This window comes from Lepus europaeus, chromosome 11 (genome assembly GCF_033115175.1).
Source record: "Lepus europaeus isolate LE1 chromosome 11, mLepTim1.pri, whole genome shotgun sequence".
In the NCBI taxonomy this organism is placed as follows: Eukaryota; Metazoa; Chordata; class Mammalia; order Lagomorpha; family Leporidae; genus Lepus; species Lepus europaeus.
In genome coordinates, this window is record NC_084837.1 from 40,456,818 (window position 1) to 40,480,350 (window position 23,533).

The window sequence follows — 23,533 nt, forward strand, 5'->3', positions numbered from 1 at the left end:
ACAGTACTTTATACTTTGTGTGTCTGTGTGGGTGCACACTATTGAAAGCTTTACTTAGTATAGAGTTGATCTTTTGTATATAAAGATAATTAAAAATGAATCTTAAGAAGGGGATGGGAGAGGGAGTAGGAGGTGGGACAGGAGTGAGGGTGGGAAAGTGGATATGGGGGGAAAAAACCACTATATTCCAAAAGCTGCACCTATGAAATTTATATTTGGTAAATAAAAGCTTTCTAAAAAAAAAAAAAATCACCTCTTTACATGGTGCCAAGTGCTACCCCAGGGAGTTTTCAACTCAGTGCATTGGAGCTTTTTCAACTTCATGGCTGAAATTGCATACGTTGAATTTTCAGAAAGCTCCTTTTAAAAAAGTGCCTCCTTTTTGTATCTTCTTCAAGGTTGCTGTTCGACCTAGTAGAAGTTTCTCACTGCTCAGTTGTCTGCTTGTTCACTTAGTGGGCTTAGTGTAGTTAAGTCAGCCTTAATATTTTCTATGCTTTAGAAGTTTAGGATATATTTCTGGACTAAGTTTTAATTTTAATGTGTAGAAAACTTGCTTTTTATCATAATTCTGGAAATAACGGTCAGGGTATCAGAGTATAGAGGCATTTTTGGGTGGAGACATGGGGTAAAAGCTAAACTCAGGGTGAAGTGTTAGGTTATAGTTGTTATTTTGTTTTCTTTTTAGCAGTTTATACTTCTAAGTTGGGATTTGCACCTAGGTCCAAGTTATTTTTGTAATTTTCTGCATAATTTGCTGTAATTGACATTTATTTTATTCCTGAGAGAAGACTTTCTATTTTTTAAAGAATGTTCTTTTTTAAAAAAGTTTTTTTTTTTTTTTTAATTTTATTTGAAAGGCAGGGTGACAGAGAGAGAGACACACACACACAGGAAGATCATCTCTCCATTGGTTCATTCCCCAAATGGTGGCAACAGTTGGAAGCTGGACCACGCGGAAGCCAGGAGCCAAGAACTCCATCTGGGTCTCCCTTGTGGGTGGCAGGGATGCAAGTACTTGAGTCTCATCTGCTGCTTCCCAGGCACATCATCAGGGAGCTGGATCAAAAGTGGAGTAGCTGGATTGGGAGCAGGCACTCTGATACGGGATGTGGGTGTCACAAGTGGTGGCCCCAAAGCTTTCTGCTTATTCCTGGTAATAAATTAGGTACAGATATACTTAAATTTTGTAAAGGAGGCTCCTTCACACCAAACAATTTCTAGTCCAGGGTTATGTGCAGTTTTGTAAGGAATACAAACAATGCATTTCTTAAATACATACAGTTCTAATTTTTGAAGAAAATAATTTATGTGTACAAAAAAGAACTAAAATGAAAAATGTGCTGAATGTGCTGGGCTACCAAGCAGCTGAAGAAAAACACTGCAAATGGATCTGAAGCCTCCTTTGTTCCTCTTCTCGGCTGCTTCTCCCTCTCCCCATTCTACTCCACCAAGTAACTACGGTCCTGAATTTACCATGTAGTTCTCACTAGTTTTTCTTTGTTTGTATGCAGCCAAACACAATGCTGTGAACAGTCTTGGAACTCTAGTATTCTGTATTTTAAGCAAAAACCTTTTCAAGTTTTGATAAGTTCTTGTTTCACTTAGAAAAAGAATCATGATTTTATATGCATACACGAAATCCCAAAGCTGGACAATTTAGTTGTTCACACAATAGAACTTAAGTTTCAGATTTTTTAAAAAAAAGGTTTATTTATTTATTGGAAAGTCAGAGTTACACAGAGAGAGAAGGAGAAGCAAAGAGAGAGCGAGGTCTTCCATCCACTGGTTCACTCCCCAATTGGCCGCAGTGACTGGAGTTGCACTGATCTGAAGCCAGGAGCTTTTTCTGGGTCTCCCATATGAGTGCAAGGTCCCAAGGACTTGGGCCATCTTCTACTGCTTTCCCAGGCCATAGCAGAGCTGGATTGGAAGAGGAGCAACTGGGACTAGAACCAGCACCCATATGGGATGCAGACACTGCAGGTGGCGGTTTTACCCGCTATGCCACAGCACTGGCCCCAAGTTTCAGATTCTTACAGTAGCCTCTTTTAAGCTAATATATGTGTGCTCTTTCGCTGATATATTCTACAAAGTAAATTGAAAAATTATAGTGTCATAAAGGCTATAGAACATAGTTACTCAAATAACTGCAGTTACAGTGATCACCTCTCTCCTGACTTGAACTTGAGCTAATGACATGAAGCTTATTACTATATCATTTTTATTTGCTTGGAATATATATAAAATTTTATGTATAAGCCATGAAAAACCAAGAAGTGTTCTTCAGTGCAATATTGCGTGGTTTTAAAAATGACACTGACTTGTTTTTCTCTTTTGTTGTCCTTATCAAGTTTGTCAGTTACAAAATTTGTGGAATACATAGAAAGTAATACAGTAAAGCTGGAATCAAATGGAATGTTTATTAATTAATTAATTTGAAAGAGAAATCTTACACCCACTGGTTCACTCCCCAAATGGTTGCAATGGCTGAGACTGGGCCAGGCTGAAGCTGGGAGCCAGGAGCTCCATCCAGCTCTCCATCCAAATGGGTGGCAAGCATCTTCCACTGCTTTCCCAGGTGCATTATCAGGGAGAAGGATTGGAAATGGAGCAGCTGGGACTCAGACTGGTACTCATAGGGATGATGGCATCACAGGTGACAGAACACTGGCTCTGAAGGTTTTTTCGAGAAAGTTCTCTCTATTCAGCAAATATCTATTGAACATATGCTGTGTCAGATGCTGGAGGTATAAAAATAATCAGACGTTGTTCCCTGTTCAAGGAATTGATCATGTGGGTGAGATAAATAAGTGCACACAAAGGTCAGGTCAGGTCACAAGCATCGTCTTCCATGAATGAAGAGCTCTGTGAGTGTGAGGGGGTAATTATTTCTGCTGGGAGGTTGGAGTCAGATGGGAGAGAACGAGTGCTAGGAAGACCTCAGACAAGAGGAGGTAGGTAACAAAACTCTAAGAATTACTACGTTTTCTAGGTGGATAGGACTTTTAAGTATAGGGCCATGTTACCATATAGTGGTTAAGAACATAGATGTTGGAGTTCAGCTGTCTGGGTCTGGGACTGGCTCCAATTGCATCCTTACTCTGACATCGAGGATGCTCCTTGAACCTGATAACGTGTTTAATTAATGCAGTGCCAGGCACATTATTAGACTTTCACAAAAGGAAAGCCGACACTCCTTGTTGTTCTGTGTCATATTGCCCTTAAACTATGCAGAGCCAGAGCGGGGCGAATGTCTAGAATGCTTTCTGAGACTTGGCAGCACGGTTGTAGGCAGGCTGTGCATCTACTAGGGGGATGGTTTGGAGTGCTGGGAAGTAGACAGTAGGTGAATGGATCCCACTTGGATCCGCCCTCTAGCTGACATACCTGTCACTCGGCGCTGTGACTGCTGTCTGCTAATACTTCCTCCAGAGCAGAATTGCTCCTGGGCAAGGCATCTCTTACCCCATCCTGCAGCCAATTATTGATTGATAAGGGGATTCAGAAGGCCAGGCCCCTGCTCCACCTCCTAAAACTCCCTCAGGAAATAACGTGCACAAGAAACCTTGTCCCAGTCTCTCAATTCCTATCCACTTCTGTGGCCCCTGAGCTAAAACAGGTCTTGGAGCTGGATTGGAAAGACCTTTGGATGCTGGCCTTGGGATTCTAAGTGCTATCCTGTAGGCTTTGGAAAGCCTAATGTGTCCAAAAAGGGTCACAGTAGTCAAAAATAGCAGGGAAGTGGCTTTTACATGCTCTAAATAAGGAAGGATAAATGCCCCAATCATTTGTCATTGATTAGGGTGGAAGAGATGAGACAAAGAGTCATTGTAGGGGCTGGGAAAGAACTGGGAAGTCTTAGATAATCACAACCTGGGGAGAAGGAAATAAAGAAGCTTCCAGACTGGATGACTAGGCAATTAAGTATCTAAAGAATACTTTGTTAAGAGGTAAAGTTAATGAGTTCAGTTTTGGCTTTGTTGTGGGTTTCTTGTGGAATGTCATAGGTGGAAATGTTCAGTAAGTAGTAGGGAGTATCCATCTTCAGGTACACTTATTTTTTTAAAAATTGATTTTATTTATTTGGAAGGTAGAGTGACAGAGACAAAGAGAAATGGATCTTCTGTCCACTGGTTCACTTCTGAAATGACCACAATGGCTGGGGCAAGCCAGGACAAAACTAGGAGTCCAGATCTCCATCCGGGTCTACCATGTGGATGGCTGGGGCACAAGCATTTGGGCCATCTTTTGCTGTTTTCCCAAGTGCATTAGCAGGGAGCTAAATTGGAAGTAGAGCAGCTGAGCTTGAACTGGCACTCATATGGGATGCTGGCATTGCAGGTGGAGGCTTAAACCACTGTGCTAAAATGCTGGCCCAGTACAGATAAATTTTTAAAATGTAAATTTAAAAAATGAGTAAGGAGGATTTTGCACCCATGTTTGCCGAATGAGGAGAACGAATTTAAAGTTTAAATGAGACCCGCCTTAGTTTTACTTTCTCAAAGAAAGCTTCCTGTATGGCCCTTGACAAGCCTCTGAGTAGTAATAACCATAATAAACATTTCATAGGAAACTATAAGCATAAAGCAAGATAATGGTATGTGAAAGAGATTTGGCACCTGAACTGTTGTACAAATATTAGTAGTTAGCACATTGTTTATTTAAGCCCTGTCTTCTCATAAAAGAATGTAAGATTATAGGAATAGTAGTATGTAGAGCTGAACGGCATGAAAGAGAGAGAGAGAGGAAAAGAGTGGTGGGGAGAGAGAATATGAGTATAATGAAACATACCTAGTTCAGAAGCATGTAGTTCTCTTAGCATGGTTATGTGACTCAGCAAAGTCAAAAGCCTTTAGATTTTATGTTAGCAGTGTTTTGTGTGGCCCTGGGGGGGGGGTTCCTCTTGCATATAAGGGGACTTCAAGAAAGATTGTGGAAAAATGGAGTTAAAAGATAAGTTTTTAAAAATTTTTTAAGACTTATTTACTTATTTGAAATAAATAAGAGAAGCAGAGAGAGAGAGGTCTTCCATCCAATGGTTCATCCCCCAGTTGGCCTCAATGGCCGGAGCTGCACCTATCCGAAGCCAGGAGCTTCTTCAGGTCTCCCACATGGGAGCAGGGACCCAAAGACTTGGACCATCTTCTACTGCTTTCCCAGGCCATAGCAGAGAGCTGGATCAGAAGTGGAGCAGTCGGGTCTCGAACTGACGCCCATATGTGATGCTGGCGTTTCAGGCCAGAGCGTTAACCTACTGCACCACAGCGCTGGCCCCTTATTTTGGTTTAAAACATTTTGAAGTGCATGCTTTTTTTTTTTTTTTTTTTTGAAGATTTATTTACTTATTTGAAAAGCAAAGTTAGAGAGAGAGAGAGAGATCTTGCATTCGCTGGTTCATTCCCCAAGCAGCTTCAATGGCCAGGGCTGAGCCAGGCCAAAGTCAGGAGCCAGGAGCTTCTTCTGGGGTTCCCATGTGTGTGCAGGGGCCCAAGGGCTTGGGCCATTTTCTGCTGCTTTCCCAGACACATTAGCAGGGAGCTGGATTGGAAGTGGAGCAGCTGGGACTTGAACTGGCACCCATGTAGGATGTTGGCATTGAAGGCGGTGGCTTTACCCACCATGCCACAGTACCAAGCCTCACATTTTTCTCTTCTCACCTCGCCTCTCTTTTTCTTCCCCTCCCTCTCTCCCTGCTTCCCTCCCTCTCCCTTTCCCTCCCTCCCCCCCCTCTTTTTTTCTTTCTTCTTAGATTTATTTATCTGAAAGAGTTACACGGAGAGAAGCAGAGGCAGAGAGAAGGAGAGGCAGAGAGAGAGGGGGGGAAGAGAGAGAGGTCTTCCATCCACTAGTTCACTCCCCAATTGGCTGCAATGGCCAGAGCTGTGCCGATCCAAAGCCAGGAGCCAGGAGCTTCTTCTGGGTCTCCCATGTAGAATTAGGGACCCCAAAATTTGGGCTGTCTTCTGCTCTCCCAGGCCATAGCAGAGAGCTGGATTGGAAGTAGAGCAGTCGGTACTCGAACTGGCACCCATATGGGATTCTGGCACTGCAGGTGGCAGCTTTACCTTCTGTGCCACAGCACCGGCCCCATATTTCTTTCATTATATGAATTTTCCATGAAGTTTTGGAGGACCCTCAAATACAATCCCTCCCTCCCTCCCTCCCTCCCTTCCAGAAAGCTTTTATTTATGAATGTAATTTTCATAGGTACAGATTTAAGAATATAGTGGTTCTTCCCCCCATACCCGCCCTCCCACCCCCACTCTCGTCTCACCACCTACTCCCTCTCCCATCCCATTCTTCATTAAGATTCATTTTTAATTAACTCTATGTACAGAAGGCCAACTCTATACTAAGTAAAGATTTCAACAATTTGCACCCCCCCACACACATACAAAGTATAAAGTACTGTTTGAAAACAAGTTTTACAATTTTCATAGTACAACTGATTAAATACAGAGGTCCTACATGGGGAGTAAGTGCACAGTGACTCTTGTTGTTGATTTAACAATTAACACTCTTATTTATGATGTCAGTGATCACCTGAGGCTCTTGACATGAGTAGCCAAGGCTTTGGCAGCCTTTTGAGCCCAAAAACTGTGATTATTTAGGCAGGGCCATAAGCAAAGTGGAAGTTCTCTCCTCCCTTTGGAGAAAAGTACTGCCTTCTTTGATGGCCCCTTCTTTCCACTGGGGTTTCACTTATAGAGATCCTTCATGTGGAGCATTTTTGCCACAGTGTCTTGGCTTTCCATGCCTGAAATGTTCTCATAGGCTTTTTAGCCAGATTGAATGCCTTAAGGGCCGATTCTGAGGTCAGAGTGCTGTTTACGGCATTTGTCATTCTATGGGTCTGCTGTGTGGACTGCTTCCCATGTTGGAACATTCTTTCCTTTTTAATTCTATCTGTTGTTATTACCAGACACTATGTCTTATTTATGTGATCCCTTTGAAACTTAATCCTATTTATATGATCAATTACACACTTAATATGATCACTTTTAACATGTAAGTTGGTATTAGTGCCACCTAGCTTAATGGGATTTGGAGTCCCATGGCAAATTTTTAGCTTTACCCTTAGGAGTGAATCTGTGGGAATGTGTGCTGAACTGTACAGCTCTTCCCTCTCTTATTCCCACTCTTATTTTTTACCGGGATCTATTTTTAAATTGGCTTTATACACTTGTGATTAATTCTATGTTAAGTAAAGAGTTCAACCAATGGTATTAGGTAGAAAAAATATTAAAAAAATTGAACTGTTCCTCTACAGTCAAGACAAGGGCTCTTCAAGTCATTGCTTCTCATAGTGTCAATTTCACTTCCTTTTTTTTTTTTTAAAGATTTATTTATTTATTTGAAAGAGTTACACAAAAAGAAGGAGAGGCAGAGAGAGAGAGAGAGAGGTCTTCCATCCACTGGTTCACTCCCCCAATTGGCTGCAATGGCCGGAGCTGCACCGATCTGAAGCCAGGAGAGAGGAGCTTCCTCAGGGTCTCCCATGTGGGTGCAGGGACCCAAGGACTTGGGCCATCTTCTACAGCTCTCCCATGCCACAGCCAAGAGCTGAATTGGAAATGGAGCAGCTGGGACTCAAACTGGTACCCATGTGGAATGCCAGCACTGCAGGTGATGGCTTTACCCACTACACCACAGTGCCGGCCCCTACAGGTTTCCTTTTAGGTGCTCTGTTAGTTGTTACAGATCAGGGAGAACAATGGTATTTGTCCCTTTGAAACTTGCTTGTTTCATTAAGTATGATGTTTTCCAGATACATCCATTTTGTTGCAAATAACCAGATTTTTTTTTTATTGCTGTGTAGTATTCCATAGAGTACATATCCCATAATTTCTTTATCCAGTCTTCTGTTGATGGGCTTTTAGATTTTTTTTTGTGTGTGTGTGTGTTTTTTTTTTTTTTTTTTTTTGACAGGCAGAGTGGACAGTGAGAGAGAGAGACAGAGAGAAAGGTCTTCCTTTTGCCGTTGGTCCACCCTCTAGTGGCTGCTGTGGCCAGCGCATCTCGCTGATCCGAAGCCAGGAGCCAGGTGCTTCTCCTGGTCTCCCATGCGGGTGCAGGGCCCAAGCACTTGGGCCATCCTCCACTGCACTCCTGGGGCATAGCAGAGAGCTGGCCTGGAAGAGGGGCAACTGGGATAGAATCCGGCGCCCCGACCAGGACTAGAACCCGGTGTGCTGGCGCTGCTAGGTGGAGGATTAGCCTGTTGAGCCACGGCGCTGGACAGATTTTTTTTTTTTTTTAAAGATTCATTTTATGTATTTGAAAGCCAGAGTTACAGAGAGAGGTAGAGACAGAGAGGTCTTCCATCTGCTGGTTCACTCCCCAGATGGCCTCCACGGCTGGAGCTGCACCAATTGGAAGCCAGAAGCTTCTGTATGAAAGCCATTCTAACCGGGGTGAGGTGAAACCTCATTGTGATTTTGATTCACATTTCCCTGACAGCTAGTGATCCTGAACATTTTTTCATATATCTGTTGGCCATTTGGATTTCTTTTGAAAAATGTCTGTTTAAGTCCTTGGTACATCTCTTAACTGGGTTTGTTTTGTTGTTGCAGAGTTTCTTGATCTCTTTGTAGATTCTGGTTATTAATCCTTTATCAGTTGAATAGTTTGCAAATAATTTCTCCCATTCTATGGATTGCCTCTTCACTTTTGTGACTGTTTCTTTTGCCTTACAGAAACTTCTCAATTTGAAGTAATCCCATTTGTCAATTTTGGCTTTGACTGCCTGTGCCTCTGGGTTCTTTTCCAAGAACTCTTTTGCCTGTGCCAATGTCTTACAGGGTTCCCCCAATGTTCTCTAATAATTTTATGGTGTTGGGTCATAGATTTATTTATTTATTTTTATTTTCTTTTTTGTTTGTTTGTTTTCTGGGTCATAGATTTAGATCTTTAATCCATGTTGAATAGATTTTTGGGCAAAGTGTAAGGTAGGGGTCTTGCTTCATACTTTTGCATGTGGAAATCCAGTTTCCCCAGCACCATTTGTTGAAGAAACTGCCCTTGCTCCAGGGTTTGGGTTTAGCTCTTTGATCAAATATAAGTTGGTTGTAGATGTTTGGATTGATTTCTGGTGTTTCTATTCTGTTCCATTGGTCTATCCTTCTATTTTTGTACCAGTACCAGGATGTTTTGATTACAACTGCCTTATAGTATGTCTTGAAATCTGGTATTGTGATGTCTCTGGCTTTGTTTTTTGTTGTATAAGATTGCTTTAGCTATTTGAGGTCTCCATATGAATTTCAGCATCATTTTTTTTTCAAGATCTAAGAATGTCTTTGGTATTTTGATTGGTATTGCATTGAATCTGTTAAGTTGCTTTCAGAAGAATGGACATTTTGATGATATTGATTCTTCCAATCCATGAACATGGAGGATTTTTCCATTTTCTTGTATCTTCTTCTATTTCTTTAATGCTTTGTAATTTTCATTGTAGAGATCTTTGACATCCTTGGTTAAATTTATTCCAAGGTATTTGATTGTTCTTGTAGTTATTGTGAATGGGATTGATTTTAGAAGTTCTTTCTCAGCTGTGGCATTGTCTGTGTATACAAAGGCTGTTGATTTTTGTGTATTGATTTTGTATCTTCTACTTTACCAAACTCTTTTATGAGTTCCAATAGTCTCTTAGTGGAGGCTTTTGGATTGCCTATATATAGAATCATCTCATCTGCAAATAGGGGTAGTTTGACTTTCTCCTCCCCAATTTGTATCCCTTTGATTTCTTTTCTTCTTTTTCTTGCCTAATGGCTCTGGGTAAAACCTCCAGGGCTATACTGAATAGCAACAGTGAGAGTGGGCATCTCTGGTACTAGAATTCAGTGGGAATGCTTCCAACTTTTCCCCTTTCAATATGATGCTGGCCATGGATTTGTCATAAATTGCCTTGATTGTGTTGAGGAATGTTGCTTCTATACTTAATTTGCTTAGAGTTTTCATCATGAAAGGGTGTTATATTTTATCAAATGCTTTCTCTGCATCTATTGAGATAATCATATGATTTTTTTTTTTTTGGTGTGCAACTAGGCTGCTTTATTTTTTTTTTTAACTTTTATTTAATGAATATAAATTTCCAGTGTACAGCTTATGGATTACAGTGGCTTTCCCCTCCCATAACTTCCCTCCCACCCGCAACCCTCCCCTCTCCCGCTCCCTCTCCCCTTCCATTTGCATCAAGATTCATTTTCAATTCTCTTTATATACAGAAGATCAATTTAGTATAAAGGTTTCAACAGTTTGCACCCACATAGACACACAAAGTGAAACATACTGTTTGAGTACTAGTTATAGCATTAAATCAAAATGTACAGCACATTAAGGACAGAGATCCCACATGAGGAGCAAGTGCACAGTGGCTCCTGTTGTTGACCCAACAAATTGACACTCTAGTTTATGGCACCAGTAACCACCCTAGGCTGTCGTCATGAGTTGCCAAGGGTTTGGAAGCCTTCCAAGTTTGCCGACTCTGATCATATTTAGACAAGGTCATAAAAGACAGAGTGAGAATAGTAACCAATGATCCTAAGAGTGGCATTAACCAGGTTTGAACAATTATACAGCATTAAGTGGGGAAGAGGACCATCAGTACACACATGTTGGGAGTAGAGCCATTGGTGGTAGAGTAGAGGTTATGATTACAAAGGAATGAGGCCCAAGTACGCTAGATAGGGTCTAGAACAAAGGACAGAGTCATTCTTAGAGGAGCTAAGAAAGGTGCTGTCTAAGCTACAATTAAGTTTTCTGATTGAGAGGCAAATAGAACCTGATAGAAGGGGCTTGATAATAATCTGGTGGGCTTTAGGCCTTGTAAATTCAGAGGCCCAGACCTATCTATCTCTTCACATGGGGTATATCCTAAGGGAGGTGTGAACCTCCTAGGGGAAGGCACTCTGTTGACTTTCATTACTTGGCTGGCCTGGGAGGAGAGCTGGCCAGGTAAAGGCAGGTGGCAACTCTAACAAGAAATTTACAGTTCTGCCTGCAATGTTGCTGACCCTACTTGGCTGTCCCCTCAACTGCAGTGGTCACTTTGGAAGTTGGGCTGAGTGAAGGGCTTTTCAGCGTAGAGCCAATAAGATCTGTGGCTCTGACCTGGGCATCCTTCGACTCCAGGGCAGGTCCTTTTCCAGTGATCCAACTCTTGGCAGAGCTGCCAGGGCTCTTCACAAGCTGACTTCTGCTGAAGCCCAGGCTTACCACATTGAAAGCCACTGCAGTGGACTGGCCTGTTGGGTCTCCTTGAGGGCAGATCACTGTATAGATCAGCCACTAATAGGCCTGCCACCCATTGCTTCTGATGCCTAGCTTTCTTTTCCTCCTGGTTTGTGTTAAAGCAGACCAGAGGATGCAAGTCAAGGGAGTGCCCGTGTCCCATCTCTAATCTTCGGTGGCCTGAACTACAAGTCTATAGTCACAGGCATGTTCTGTAGTAGTTTTTCTGAGGTAGACAATGCCCATGAGGAAAATTATATTCTCACTTTAAAACTTTCTTTCCCTTTGGTCTGAAAGGGAGGTTTTTTCTACTTAGTGTATACTTTGCTGATGGCGAAGTGAATCTAGCTATGAGATTATTATTTAAGTTCTTATTTTGGCTAAGCTATTACAGAAAAATGTTAGCCATCTCTTTTATAAGGTCTAAAGATTAAATTGTGCGTCCTACAGATTCCTTCATAATAGATTTAGTTTCCTATCTTGAAGAGAATAGAGAAATGAAAGAACAAGTTGGGCTTAGAATAGAGAAATGAGGGAGCAAGTCCTAGATCGCTTGCTGACAATAGCAATATCACATGAATACTTAGCAAACAGTTTCAACCATTAGATAACAACTTAAGAAAACATTTACCAGAAGGTCCAATGCCTTCTATAAATTTTAAGAATCATGTATTTGAAAAGACCTCTTAAATATCTAACATGGTGTAGTTTGTTTAACCAGCAAACTTAAGCACAACCATATAAAATGTTTTTAGTTTCTTTCTACCTACAAGTTTAAAACATATGATACATAGATTCAGGTCACTCAAATTAAAATGTATCTTTGATTGATTTTAGCAGCTTAAATTTATGGACAATCTTATCTATAAGCCATTTAAAATAAGACTCTTAATAAAATTTCCCCATGTGGACATACAATATGTACACACATTTAACATAGCATAATAGACCAATATAGCGTTTTTAATAATAGCTTTTAAAATCTTTAACTCTTTTTGTAGATTGCCAATTGATTTGAATTGCTTTTTTAGTAACCTCAGTTAACCATACTTTCTCTCAGTTGGTACTGTTAATACATTATTGCCTTCATCTGTTTACAGAGCCATCCCAAAGTACTGAATACAATGGAAGTGGCTGGAAAAAGTCCATAGGAACCCATAGGAGGACAGCTACACACAGAACCAACAACGCTTTAGTTTTATGAGCAGCAAATCATATATAACTGTGGATGACAAAAGACTTTAAGTCGCCATGTTTAAAATTATAAACTCATAGACCAAATTTGATCTTGTTACAAGGTGATTATTCAAATCTTTGAAAATAAGCACATATTTACATAACCCATAGCTCTTAATAAAAATTCAGCTGTTTTTGAACAATTAGAATTTAACAGACATCAAGAGAACACAATAGATTACTTTAACACATTGCTTTAACAGAGCATCAGAGTTTAATTCTATGTCAAAGATAAATTGAGCTTCCTGTGATCTTTTGCTGTGAGGTTTCCTTCCTTTACCTTCTTTCATATTGGTGACCATGTTTCTGTGTTTCTGTGTGTAACACATCTTTAAGCATCTTTTGCAGGGCAGGATGAGTGGCAACAAATTCTTTCAGTTTCTGTTTGCTATGAAAAGTCTTAATTTCACCTTCATTCACAAATGAGAGCTTTGCAGGATATAGTATTCTGGGCTGGCAGTTGTTCTCTCTTAGTACCTGGGCTATGTCTCGCCATTCCCTTCTAGCTTGTAGGGTTTCTGATGAGAAGTCTGCTGTGAGTCTAATTGGAGATCCTCTGAGAGTAATCTGACGTTTCTCTCTTGCATCTTTTAGGATCTTTTCTTTGTGTTTCACTGTGGTGAGTTTGATTACAACATGTCGTGGTGAGGATCTCTTTTGGTCATGTTTATTAGGGGTTCTATAAGCTTCCTGTACTGGCCATTTGTATGGAGGACCCGCGATGACTATGCTCGGTACTCCCTAACCCTAGGGCAGCTCCTAATCATATGATTTTTTTTGTTCAGCAGTTTATTAATGTGATGTATCACATTGATTTGTGAATGCTGAACCATCCTTGCATACAAGGGATAAATCCCACTTGCTCTGGGTGTATGATCTTGTTGGATTCTATTGGCTAGAATTTTGTTGAGTATTTTTGCATCTATGTTCATCAGGGAAATTGGTCTGTAATTCTCTTTCTCTGTTGCATCTTTTTCAGGTTCAGGAATTAAGGTGATGCTGACATCATAGAAAGAATTTGGGAGGATTCCCTCCCTTTCAATTGTTTTGAATAACTTGAGAAGAATTAGAGTTAGTCTTAATTGTCTGTTAGAATTCAGCAGTGAAGCCATCCGGTTCTGGGCTTTTCTTTGTTGGGAGAGCCATTATAACTGATTCAGTTTCCATCTTGGTTAATGGTATGTTTAGATTTTCTGTGTCTCATGGCTCAATTTAGGTAGGTTCAATGTGTCCAGGAATCTCTTAATTTCTTCAAGGTTCCCAGTTTGTTGGCATATAGCTGTTTGTAGTAATTTCTGATGATTCTTTTTATTTCTGTGGTGTCTATTGTTACATTTCCTTTTTCATCTCTAATTTTATTGATTTGGGCTTTCTCTCCTTTTTTTGGTTAGTTGGGCCAATGGTGTGTCAATTTTGTTTATTTTTTCAAAAAACTAGCTCTTTGTTTTGCTGATCTTTTGTATTGCTTTTTTGAATTTAATTTTGTTGATTTACTCTTTAATTGTAATTATTCTTTTCTCCTACTTCTTTTGGGTTTGGTTTGCTGTTGTTTTTCTAGATCCTTGAGATGCATTGACAGCTCATTTATTTGGTGCCTTTACAATTTCTTGATGTAGGCATCAGTTGCTATAAACTTTCTTCTTAACACTGCTTTTGCTATATCCTATAAGTTTTGATGTGTTGTCATCTTCATTTGTTTCCAGAAAGTTTTTGATTTCTCTTTTGATTTCTTCTATGACCCACTGTTCATTCAGGAGCATGTTGTTTAGTCTCCATATGTTTGCATATGTTCTAGAGATTCCTGAGTTGCTGATTTCCAGCTTTATTCCATTGTGGTCTGAGAAGATGCATGGTATGATTTTGATTTTTTTTAAATTTGCTGAGACTTGCTTTATGGCCTAGTATGTGGTCAATTCCAGAGAAAGTTCCATGCACTGCTGAGAAGAACGTGTATTTTGCAGCTGTAGGATGAAAAGTTCTGTAGATAACTGTTAGGTCCATTTGGTCTATAGTGTCGATTAAATCTGCTGTTTCCTTGCTGATTTTCTGTCTGGTTATTCTGTCTATTGCTGAATGTGGAGTATTGAAGTCCCCCATTACTATTGTATTGGAGTGTAAGTCTCCCTTTAAATCCCTTACTATTTCTTTCTTTCTTTTTTTTTTTTTAAGATTGTAACTCTTTCAAATAAATAAAATAAATATATATAGAGAGAGACAGAGAGAGAGAGAGACAGAGAGAGAGGTCTTCCATCCACTGGTGCACTCGCTAGATGGCCACAATGGCCAGAGCTGTGCTGATCTGAAGCCAGGAGCCAGGAGCTTCTTCTCATCTCCTACATGGGTGCAGGGGCCCAAGGACTTGGCCATCTTCTACTGCTTTAGAGGAGCAGTAGGGATTTGAACCAGCACCCATATGGAATGCTGGCATTTCAGGCTAGGGCTTTAACCTGCTGCGCCACAGCAGCAGCCCCTTACCATTTCTTTTAAATAGCTAAGTGCCCTGTAATTTGGTGCATATACATTTTTTTGTTTTGACAGGCAGAGTTAGACAGTGAGAGAGAGAGAGAGAGAGAGACAGAGAGAAAGGTCTTCCTTTTTTCCGTTGGTTCACTCCCGAAGTGGCCACTATGACCAGTGTGTTGTGGCTGGTGCGCTGTGCCAATCCGAAGCCAGGAGCCAGGTGCTTCCTCCTGGTCTCCCATGTGGGTGCAGGGCCCGGGGACCTGGGCCATCCTCCACTGCCTTCCCAGGCCACAGCAGAGAGCTGGACTGGAAGAGGAGCAACCAGGACAGAATCCAGCGCCCCAAGTGAGACTTGAACCTGGGGTGCTGGCGCCACAGGCAGAGGATTAGCCTATTGAGCAGTGGCACTAGCCTTGGTGCATATACATTTATAATAGTTACATCTTCCTGTTGAATTGATTCTTTAATCATTACATAGTGCCCTTCTTTGTTTATTTTAACAGTTTTTTTTTGTTAAATTCTATTTTGTCTGATATTAGGATGGCTACACCAGCTCTTTTTTGATTTCTGTTGGCATGGAATATCTTCTTCCATCATTTCACTTTCAGTCTACATGCATCTTTGTTGGTGAGATGTATTTCTTGTAGGCAGCAAATAGTAGGATTTTGTTTTTTAATCCATTCAGCTAGTTTATGTCTTTAACTGGGGAGTTGAGGCCATTTACATTCAAGGTGACTATTGATAAGTAATGCCTTTGCCCTGCCATTTTCCCAAAAATATTCCTATTTTGGCCAGCGCCACGGCTCACTAGGCTAATCTTCCGCCTTGCGGTGCCGGCACACCAGGTTCTAGTTCCGGTCAGGGCACCGATCCTGTCCCGGTTGCTCCTCTTCCAGGCCAGCTCTCTGCTGTGGCCAGGGAGTGCAGTGGAGGGTGGCCCAAGTGCTTGGGCCCTGCACCCCATGGGAGACCAGGAGAAGCACCTGGCTCCTGCCATCGGATCAGCGTGTTGCGCTGGCCGCAGGGCGCCTACCATGGCGGCCATTGGAGGGTGAACCAACGGCAAAAGGAAGACCTTTCTCTCTGTCTCTCTCTCACTGTGCACTCTGCCTGTCCAAAAAAAAATGTATATATATATATTCCTATTTTTTACTTTGAATTTCCTTTGAACTTTTGCTAAGAGTTTTTCTTCCTTTATGTTCTTTCATAGTGATGACCATGTTTCTGTGCTTCTGTGTACAACACATTCTTAAGCATCTTTTGTAGGGCTGAATGGGTGGTGACAAATTTTTTGAATTTCTGTTTGTTATGGAATGTCTTTATTTCACCTTCATTCATAAATATTTTGCAGGGTATAATATTCTGGGGTAAAAGTTTTTTTCTCAGCCTGTAGTATTTCTGATGAGAAGTCTGATGTGAGTCTAGTCAGAGATTCTCTGAAAGTAATCTGACATTTATCTCATATACATTTCAGAATCTTCTCTGTATGTTTTACTGTGGTTAGTTTGAGTACAATGTGTTGTGGCCAGGATCTTTTCTGGTCATGTCTATTAGGAGTTCTGTGTGCTTCCTGTACTTGGATGTCCCTTTTTTTCTCCAAATTAGGGAAGTTTTCTGTTATTGTTCACTAAAAAGGCCTTCTAATCCTTTCTGTCTTTCCATGCCTTCAGGAATCCCTAGAACCTGAAACTTGGGTCATTTTATAGTATCCTGTAGATTCCCAACAGTGATTTTTAGTTTTCTAATTTCCTCTTTTTGCCTTTGGTTTGACTGTATAATTTCCTATGCTTTGTCTTCTAAGTCTGATATTCTTTCTTTTGCTAAGGCTATCAACTGTATTTTTTATTTGTTCTATTGAATTAATTTCTTTTTTTTTTTTTTTTTTGACAGGCAGAGTGGATAGTGAGGGAGAGAGAGACAGAGAGAAAGGTCTTCCTTTTTGCCGTTGGTTCACCCTCCAATGGCCGCTGCAGCCAGCGCATCTCGCTGATCCGAAGCCAGGAGCCAGGTGCTTCTCCTGGTCTCCCATGCGGGTGCAGGGCCAAAGGACTTGGGCCATCCTCCACTGCCTTCCCAGGCCATAGCAGAGAGCTGGCCTGGAAGAGGGGCAACCGGGATAGAATCCGGCGCCCCAACTGGGACTGGAACCCGGTGTGCCGGCGCCGCAAGGCGGAGGATTAGCCTGTTAAGCCACGGCGCCGGCCCAATTTCTTTTTTTAAAAAAAGATTTATTAGCCGGCACCGCGGCTCACTAGGCTAATCCTCTGCCTTGTGGCGCCGGCACACCGGGTTCTAGTCCCGGTTGGGGCACTGATCCTGTCCCGGTTGCCCCTCTTCCAGGCCAGCTCTCTGCTGTGGCCAGGGAGTGCAGTGGAGGATGGCCCAAGTCCTTGGGCCCTGCACCCCATGGGAGACCAGGAGAAGCACCTGGCTCCAGCCATCAGATCGGCGCGGTGCGCCGGCCGCAGCGCACCTACCGCGGCGGCCATTGGAGGGTGAACCAACGGCAAAGGAAGACCTTTCTCTCTGTCTCTCTCTCACTGTCTACTCTGCCTGTCTAAAAATAAAAAAAAAAAAAATTAAAAAAAAGATTTATTTATTCATCTGAAAGAGTTACACAGAGAGAAGGAGAAGCAGAGAGAGAGAGAGAGAGAGAGAGAGAGAGAGAGAGAGAGAGAGAGAGAGAGAGAGAGGTCTTCTATCTGCTGGTTCACTCCCCAGCTGGCCACAACAGCTAGAGTTGAGCTATTCCGAAGCCAGGAGCCAGGAGCTTCTTCCAGGTCTGTGTAGTGGTGCAGGGGCCTAAAGAGTTGGACCATCTTCTACTGCTTCCCCAGGCCATAGCTGAGAGCTGGATCAGAAGTAGAGCAGCTGGGACTTGAACTGGTGCCCATATGGGATGCTGGCACTGTGAGCGGTGGCTTTACCTGCTATGCCACAGTGCCAGCCCTTGAACTCATTTCATTTTGATTTCTCTCTAATATCTCAATTTTATGGGTGAAATTTTCTTTCATGTCCTATATAGATTTCAGTTGTTTGTGCATTTGCTTCTTATTACTTTTTAAAAAAAAATTATTTATTTATTTGAAATTCAGAGTTACACAGACAGAGAAGGAGAGGCAGAGAGATAGAGGTCTTCCATCTGCTGGTTCACTCCTCAATTGGCTGCAATGGCTGGAGCTGAGCTGATCTGAAGCCAGGAGCCTGGAACTTCTTCGAGTTCTTCCCTTGGGGTTCAGGGGCCCAAGGAGTTGAGCCGTCTTCTACTGTTTTCCCAGGCCATAGCAGAGAGCTGAATGAGAAGTAGAGCAGCTGAGACTTGAACCGGTGCCCATATGGGATGCCAGTACTGCAGGTGATGGCTTTTCTCACTGCAACAGCATCAGCCCCTCTTCTGTGTAATCTTATGATCAATATTTTAAATTCCGTGTCTTGCATTTCTTCCATCTCATCATCTTCACAATCTAATATTGAAGTGTTGTGTTCTTTTAGAGGCATTATGTTTTCTTCTTTATTCTTTTTCTTGAATTTGTGTGTTCATTATTTGGCATTTGTGGAGATACTTCTCCCTCCCTCCCTCCCTCCCCCCCCCTTCCTTCCTTCCTTCCTTTCACTGTGGTGGCTTTTATCTTTGTACTGTGGCTCTGTAGATAAGTGGAATGTCTACTTTCAGTGAATCTCTAGAGGTTTGTAGTGGGTAGGTATAGCCAGGGAGCTCTGATCAGTTCTCCAAGGTTAAGGGCATGTTTGAGGTGACATACCCAGGTTTGGTGTGGTAAATCTTCCTCTCTCTTTTTTTTAAATCAGAAGTGAAATTTATTCTGCTCAACTGAGCTCGTCTCCTCAAAGGAGACCAGTACCTGAGTGCTAGCCCGAGTAGGTATAATATTCATCCACTGTGTCCCAAGGACCACACAAAGGATCTGTGCAGTCTACAGTGTAAGTTCAGAGTCCTCAACAATGTCTCTTATCAGGTAACCAGAAAACCCTGAGCATGTGGAGTCTCCCACTGTGGGTCCTCCTACACACCTTCAGTTTTTTTACACAGTCCCAGTACAGAAGACTCACACTGTCATGAGCACCCAGCCCCCTGTTAGTTCTCCCTACCAAAGTCAGGAGTCTCCACTTGGCTGGTTGCTGGGCATGGACACAAGCTGGCGCAGCTGTTACATATGTCCAAAATGACACCCGCTCTATCAGCTTGTTATAGGACATCATTGTAAAGTGATTGAGAAGAGAGAAATGTGTCCTTTATTTTATTTTATTTTTTTCTTCTCTAGTTTGGCAGGTACACTATCTCCCACAGGACTCCAAGCTGGGTTCCCTCTAGGCTCTTCCTGCAACTTTATCGCCAGTGGCTGGGGATGCTGTGGTCTGGTCTCACCTCACTTTCCAGCACTGGTGCATAGGCTCTCGGCTGCTGGGTAGGCTCCTGGCTGCTAGAATTCCAAGTTGTGGGCGTCCATGCCCTCCACATAGGCCCACCATGTCCCTCTAATTTTGGTAGAGTTTCCTCTGCCATTTTCTTTTTAACGCTTCCCTGAGATTACATTCTCTCCACTTTTTTTAAACTATCTTCTCCTAGACTAGAGCAGTAAGCTCCCTCCCTACTCCGCCATCTTGGAGTAAACTCCTAAATACAGTTTCAATTCCTTTTTGGAAAGAAAAGGAAGGACAGTGAGGAGGATGATTATTGTTTATGTTTTCAGGATGTTTTTACTTGAAGTTGTTACAAATAGTTCTGATAATAGTAATAAGATTTAATAGTGATAATAATGTTTAATAGTAGAAAGTGCTATTATTTTATGTGTCACTAAACTAGTATATGGTTGATTTTAGCTTTGACCCTAAAGTGTATTCTTTTAGCCACATTTGAGTCTAAATCTAAAATTCTTGGGTTATAAAAGGTAGGCCTTTTACAGCCATTAAATACAATTTTATTCTTATAAATTTGTTTCTTAGACTGAACAGTCACTTTTTATGCTTAATTTTAAGCAAATGACCTTAGGGAGAATGATTCCTGCTTTTTACAATGGTGGGAAAGACAAAATGAGCTTTAGGGAAAAAAAACAAAACTGAGAATGGGGTTGGGCATCGTGATGCAGTGGGTAGAGCCACCTTCTGGGACACTCACACTGCATACTACAGTGCCTGGGATAGAATTCTTACCTCTGCTTCTGATCCAGCTTCTGCTAATGCACACCCTGGGAGGCAGCCCGTGATGGCTCAAGTTCTTGGGTCCCTGCCACCCACTTGGGAGACCCAGTTGGAATGCTTGGCTCTTAGCTTTGGCTTGGTCCAGACCCAGCTGTTACAGGCTTTTGAGGGAGTGCACCAACCAGCAGATGGGAGAACATTTACTCTTCGTCTCTTTCTTTCTCTCTCTGTCTCTCTCTCTTGCTCTGTCTTCCAAGTAAATAAAAATAAATAAAACTGAAAAACTTGGAATGGTGCTAGCCATGGTTGTTAGTGGTTTGCATTGTCCTTCCTGTTGCTATCAGTCCTTTATAAATACTTGCTCTATGTGAGAAAAGACTGAGTGAATGGGTACTTCAACACGGAACAGTTGTTGAGGGTTGGCTCAGCAGTGCAGACGCTGCTTGGGACACCTGTACTCCACGTTGGCGTACTTGTGTCTCAGTCCCAGATCCACTCTCGATTCCAGCTTCCTGCTAATATGCACTCTAGCAGGTAGTAGTGATGGCCTAAGTGGCCGGGTCCCTGCTACCCACGTGGAAAATCTGTATTTAGCTTCTGGCTCTTGGCTTTGTTTTATCCTACTCTTGGCTGCTGATGGGCATTTTGGGGGAATGAACCAGTGGATGAGAGAGGTCCTTCTCTGGCTCTGTCTCTCTGCTGTTCAGATAAATAGAAATTAAAAAAAGGTATTGTTGAAAAACTTTTGATCGAGTCAAGAAAAAATGATAAGTTTCCTTAACAAGATGACCTCAGATTCCATGCTGGTTTCCGTCGTGGGAATGGCCCTGTACACAGGATACGTCTTCATGCCCCAGCACATCATGGCGATATTGCACTACTTTGAAGTTGTACAGTGACCAGGATGTGAGCAGGATCCAGAAGACCCACCCTACGAAGCTGGCATGAGACTTCATCCGATGTCATAAGAAACTCTACTAGTTGTCAACATAACCAACCTTGTAAAGACTAAAATTCATGAGTAGAACAGGAAAATCATCCTGACTCATGTGTTGTGTTCTTTATTTTTAATTTTAAAAGAGGCTCTTGTATAGTAATTTTTGTCTATTTTAACATTGTAGTCATTTGTACTTTGATATCAGTATTTTCTTAACCTTTGTGACTGTTTCAATATTACCCCGTGAGAGCTTTTCTTAATGTAACTTTGAGTACATTTTAATTGCCTTCTATTTTTTAAAACCCAGAGTCATTAGTTGGGCTTTACTGTTCTTGCTATTGTATGGCATATACATCTGCCTGGACATATTTCTACTCTTGACCAAAGTTTTGTAAGAAACCATACCAGATTTGGGGCGGGGGAATGGGGCAGGGAGGATATTTTATTGGGAATTACTTACAAAAGACTTACCTGTAAGCTTGAACTCAGGAGTACAGTTTTAGCTATCTAGACTCTTAACAGCTTTTGCTTTAAAACTATTAAGGTGTTTCTTAACACTGAAAAAGAAAAGATCTTTCTAAAGTTAAGATAAGGAACATTTCACCTTTTAAATATTTAATGCTTATGTGGACTTGTTTCCAGAAAATGAGTGACGATCCTCGTGATAGAAGCTGGTTAAGAAGCATTGGTATATAGTGCTTATATACCGTAGAGTTTTTAACAGATGGTCAATCAGTTTCCTCTTGGGGCCACTATTAACAGTGTACTTCCTTAAGTTTAATTTTGTGATTGTAATGGGTGCTGCAAATGCATTTGCACATTGAAATAAGATATGATGCGATGATTTGTTGTTAAAAACCATAGTAAAAAGAAGTGTAAACTTGGTTAAAATCCTTTCACTCTTTGTATTGTTTTTTTTAAAGATTTTTATTCCTTAAATGTAAAATGACTAATTTTTTGGATGTAAACTCATTAAATTCAGAGAGAAAAAATCAGCTGATATAGCAGTATATCTTTTCCTTGTTGGTTAAATATTGATCTAGTGTTCATATTTCTGAATTGATTGCAGTAGAGGATCAAGTAAACAGTAAGTATATCTTAAAAAGTCTCTCAATATTAAAAATAGTTGCTAATTAAGAAAAACCAACAACTTGAGCATATATTTTAACATGCCTTCCAGCATAAGTTTATTGATTTTTGAAAGTGTAGATATTTAGGGCTGGTGCTGTGGTGCAGTAGATTAATCCTCTGCCTTCGGCACTGTCATCCCATATGGGTGCTGGTTCTAGTCCCGGCTGCTCCTCTTCTGATCCAGCTCTCTGCTGTGGCCTGGGAAAGAAGTGGAACATGGCCCAAGTGCTTGGTCTCCCTGCTTGGGAGACCCAAAAGAAGCTCCTGGCTTCAGATCGGTGTAGCTCTGGCCGTTGTGGCCACCTAGGGGTAACCCAGCGGATGGAAGATGTTTCTCTCTGCCTCTCCCTCTCACTGTCTGTAACTCTACCTGTCAAATAAATAAAATCTTAAAAAAAAAAAAAGAAAAGAAAAAAGAAAAGTATATATGTTTTGGTCCCAAGTCCCCCCCCCCCCCCCCAAAAAAAAAAAAAGAATAATTGTTTAACATCTCTATAATACTTTAAAAAATGTTCTTTGGTGGCATATTCTTTCTCTTTTTTAAAGATTTATCTATTTTATTTGAAAGGCAGAGTTACAGAAAGGCAGAAGCAGAGAGAGAGACATCAAGATCTTCCATCCACTGTTTCACTCCCCAAATGGCTGCAACAGCCGGAGATGCGCTGATGCAGGGGCCCCAGGACTTTGGCCATGTTCTACTGCTTTCCCAGGCCACAGCAGATAGCTGGATCGGAAGTGGAGCAGCCGGGACTTGAACTGGCGCCCATATGGGATGCCAGTGCTGCAGATGGCAGCTTTACCCAGTAAACCACAGCACCAGCCCTGGTGGTGTACTCTTTGAACATCTCTCTGTGTAATACTAATTTTTTTTAATTTTTTTTTTTGACAGGCAGAGTGGACAGAGAGAGAGACAGAGAGAAAGGTCTTCCTTTGCCGTTGGTTCACCCTCCAATGGCCGCCGCGGCTGGCGCGCTGCGGCTGGTGCACTGCGCTGATCTGAAGGCAGGAGCCAGGTGCTTCTCCTGGTCTCCCATGGGGTGCAGGGCCCAAGCACTTGGGCCATCCTCCACTGCACTCCCTGGCCATAGCAGAGAGCTGGACAGGAAGAGGGGCAACCAGGACAGAATCTGGTGTGCCGGCGCCGCAAGGCAGAGGATTAGCCTGTTGAGCCACGGCGCTGGCCTGTGTAATACTAATTTTCTGATGGAATTTTCTACAGAGAGAATGTAAAGATGAATCTATTTTTCCTTTAGCATGGTTGACAGATTTAAAAAAAATTTTTTTTTTTGTGGTGAGGGTATTTTAAAAGTTATTTTTAGAATTTTAATTGACATGTAATAATTGTACATATTTATGGGGTACAGCAGGACATCTTGA

The 23,533-nt window shown here is 41.7% G+C and overlaps 1 protein-coding gene across 1 annotated transcript in view; it reads left to right on the top strand.

Annotated features, from left to right (window-relative positions):
* SPTSSA (serine palmitoyltransferase small subunit A) overlaps positions 1-22,016 on the top strand; it is a 39,709-nt gene extending 17,693 nt beyond the window's left edge. Inside the window, exon 2 of the mRNA XM_062204619.1 lies at positions 20,884-22,016. Within this exon, the coding sequence (XP_062060603.1) occupies positions 20,884-20,987 (104 nt within the window). The 3' untranslated portion in view covers positions 20,988-22,016. The remainder of the gene's footprint in view (positions 1-20,883) is intronic.
* Positions 22,017-23,533: the final 1,517 nt, after the last annotated feature.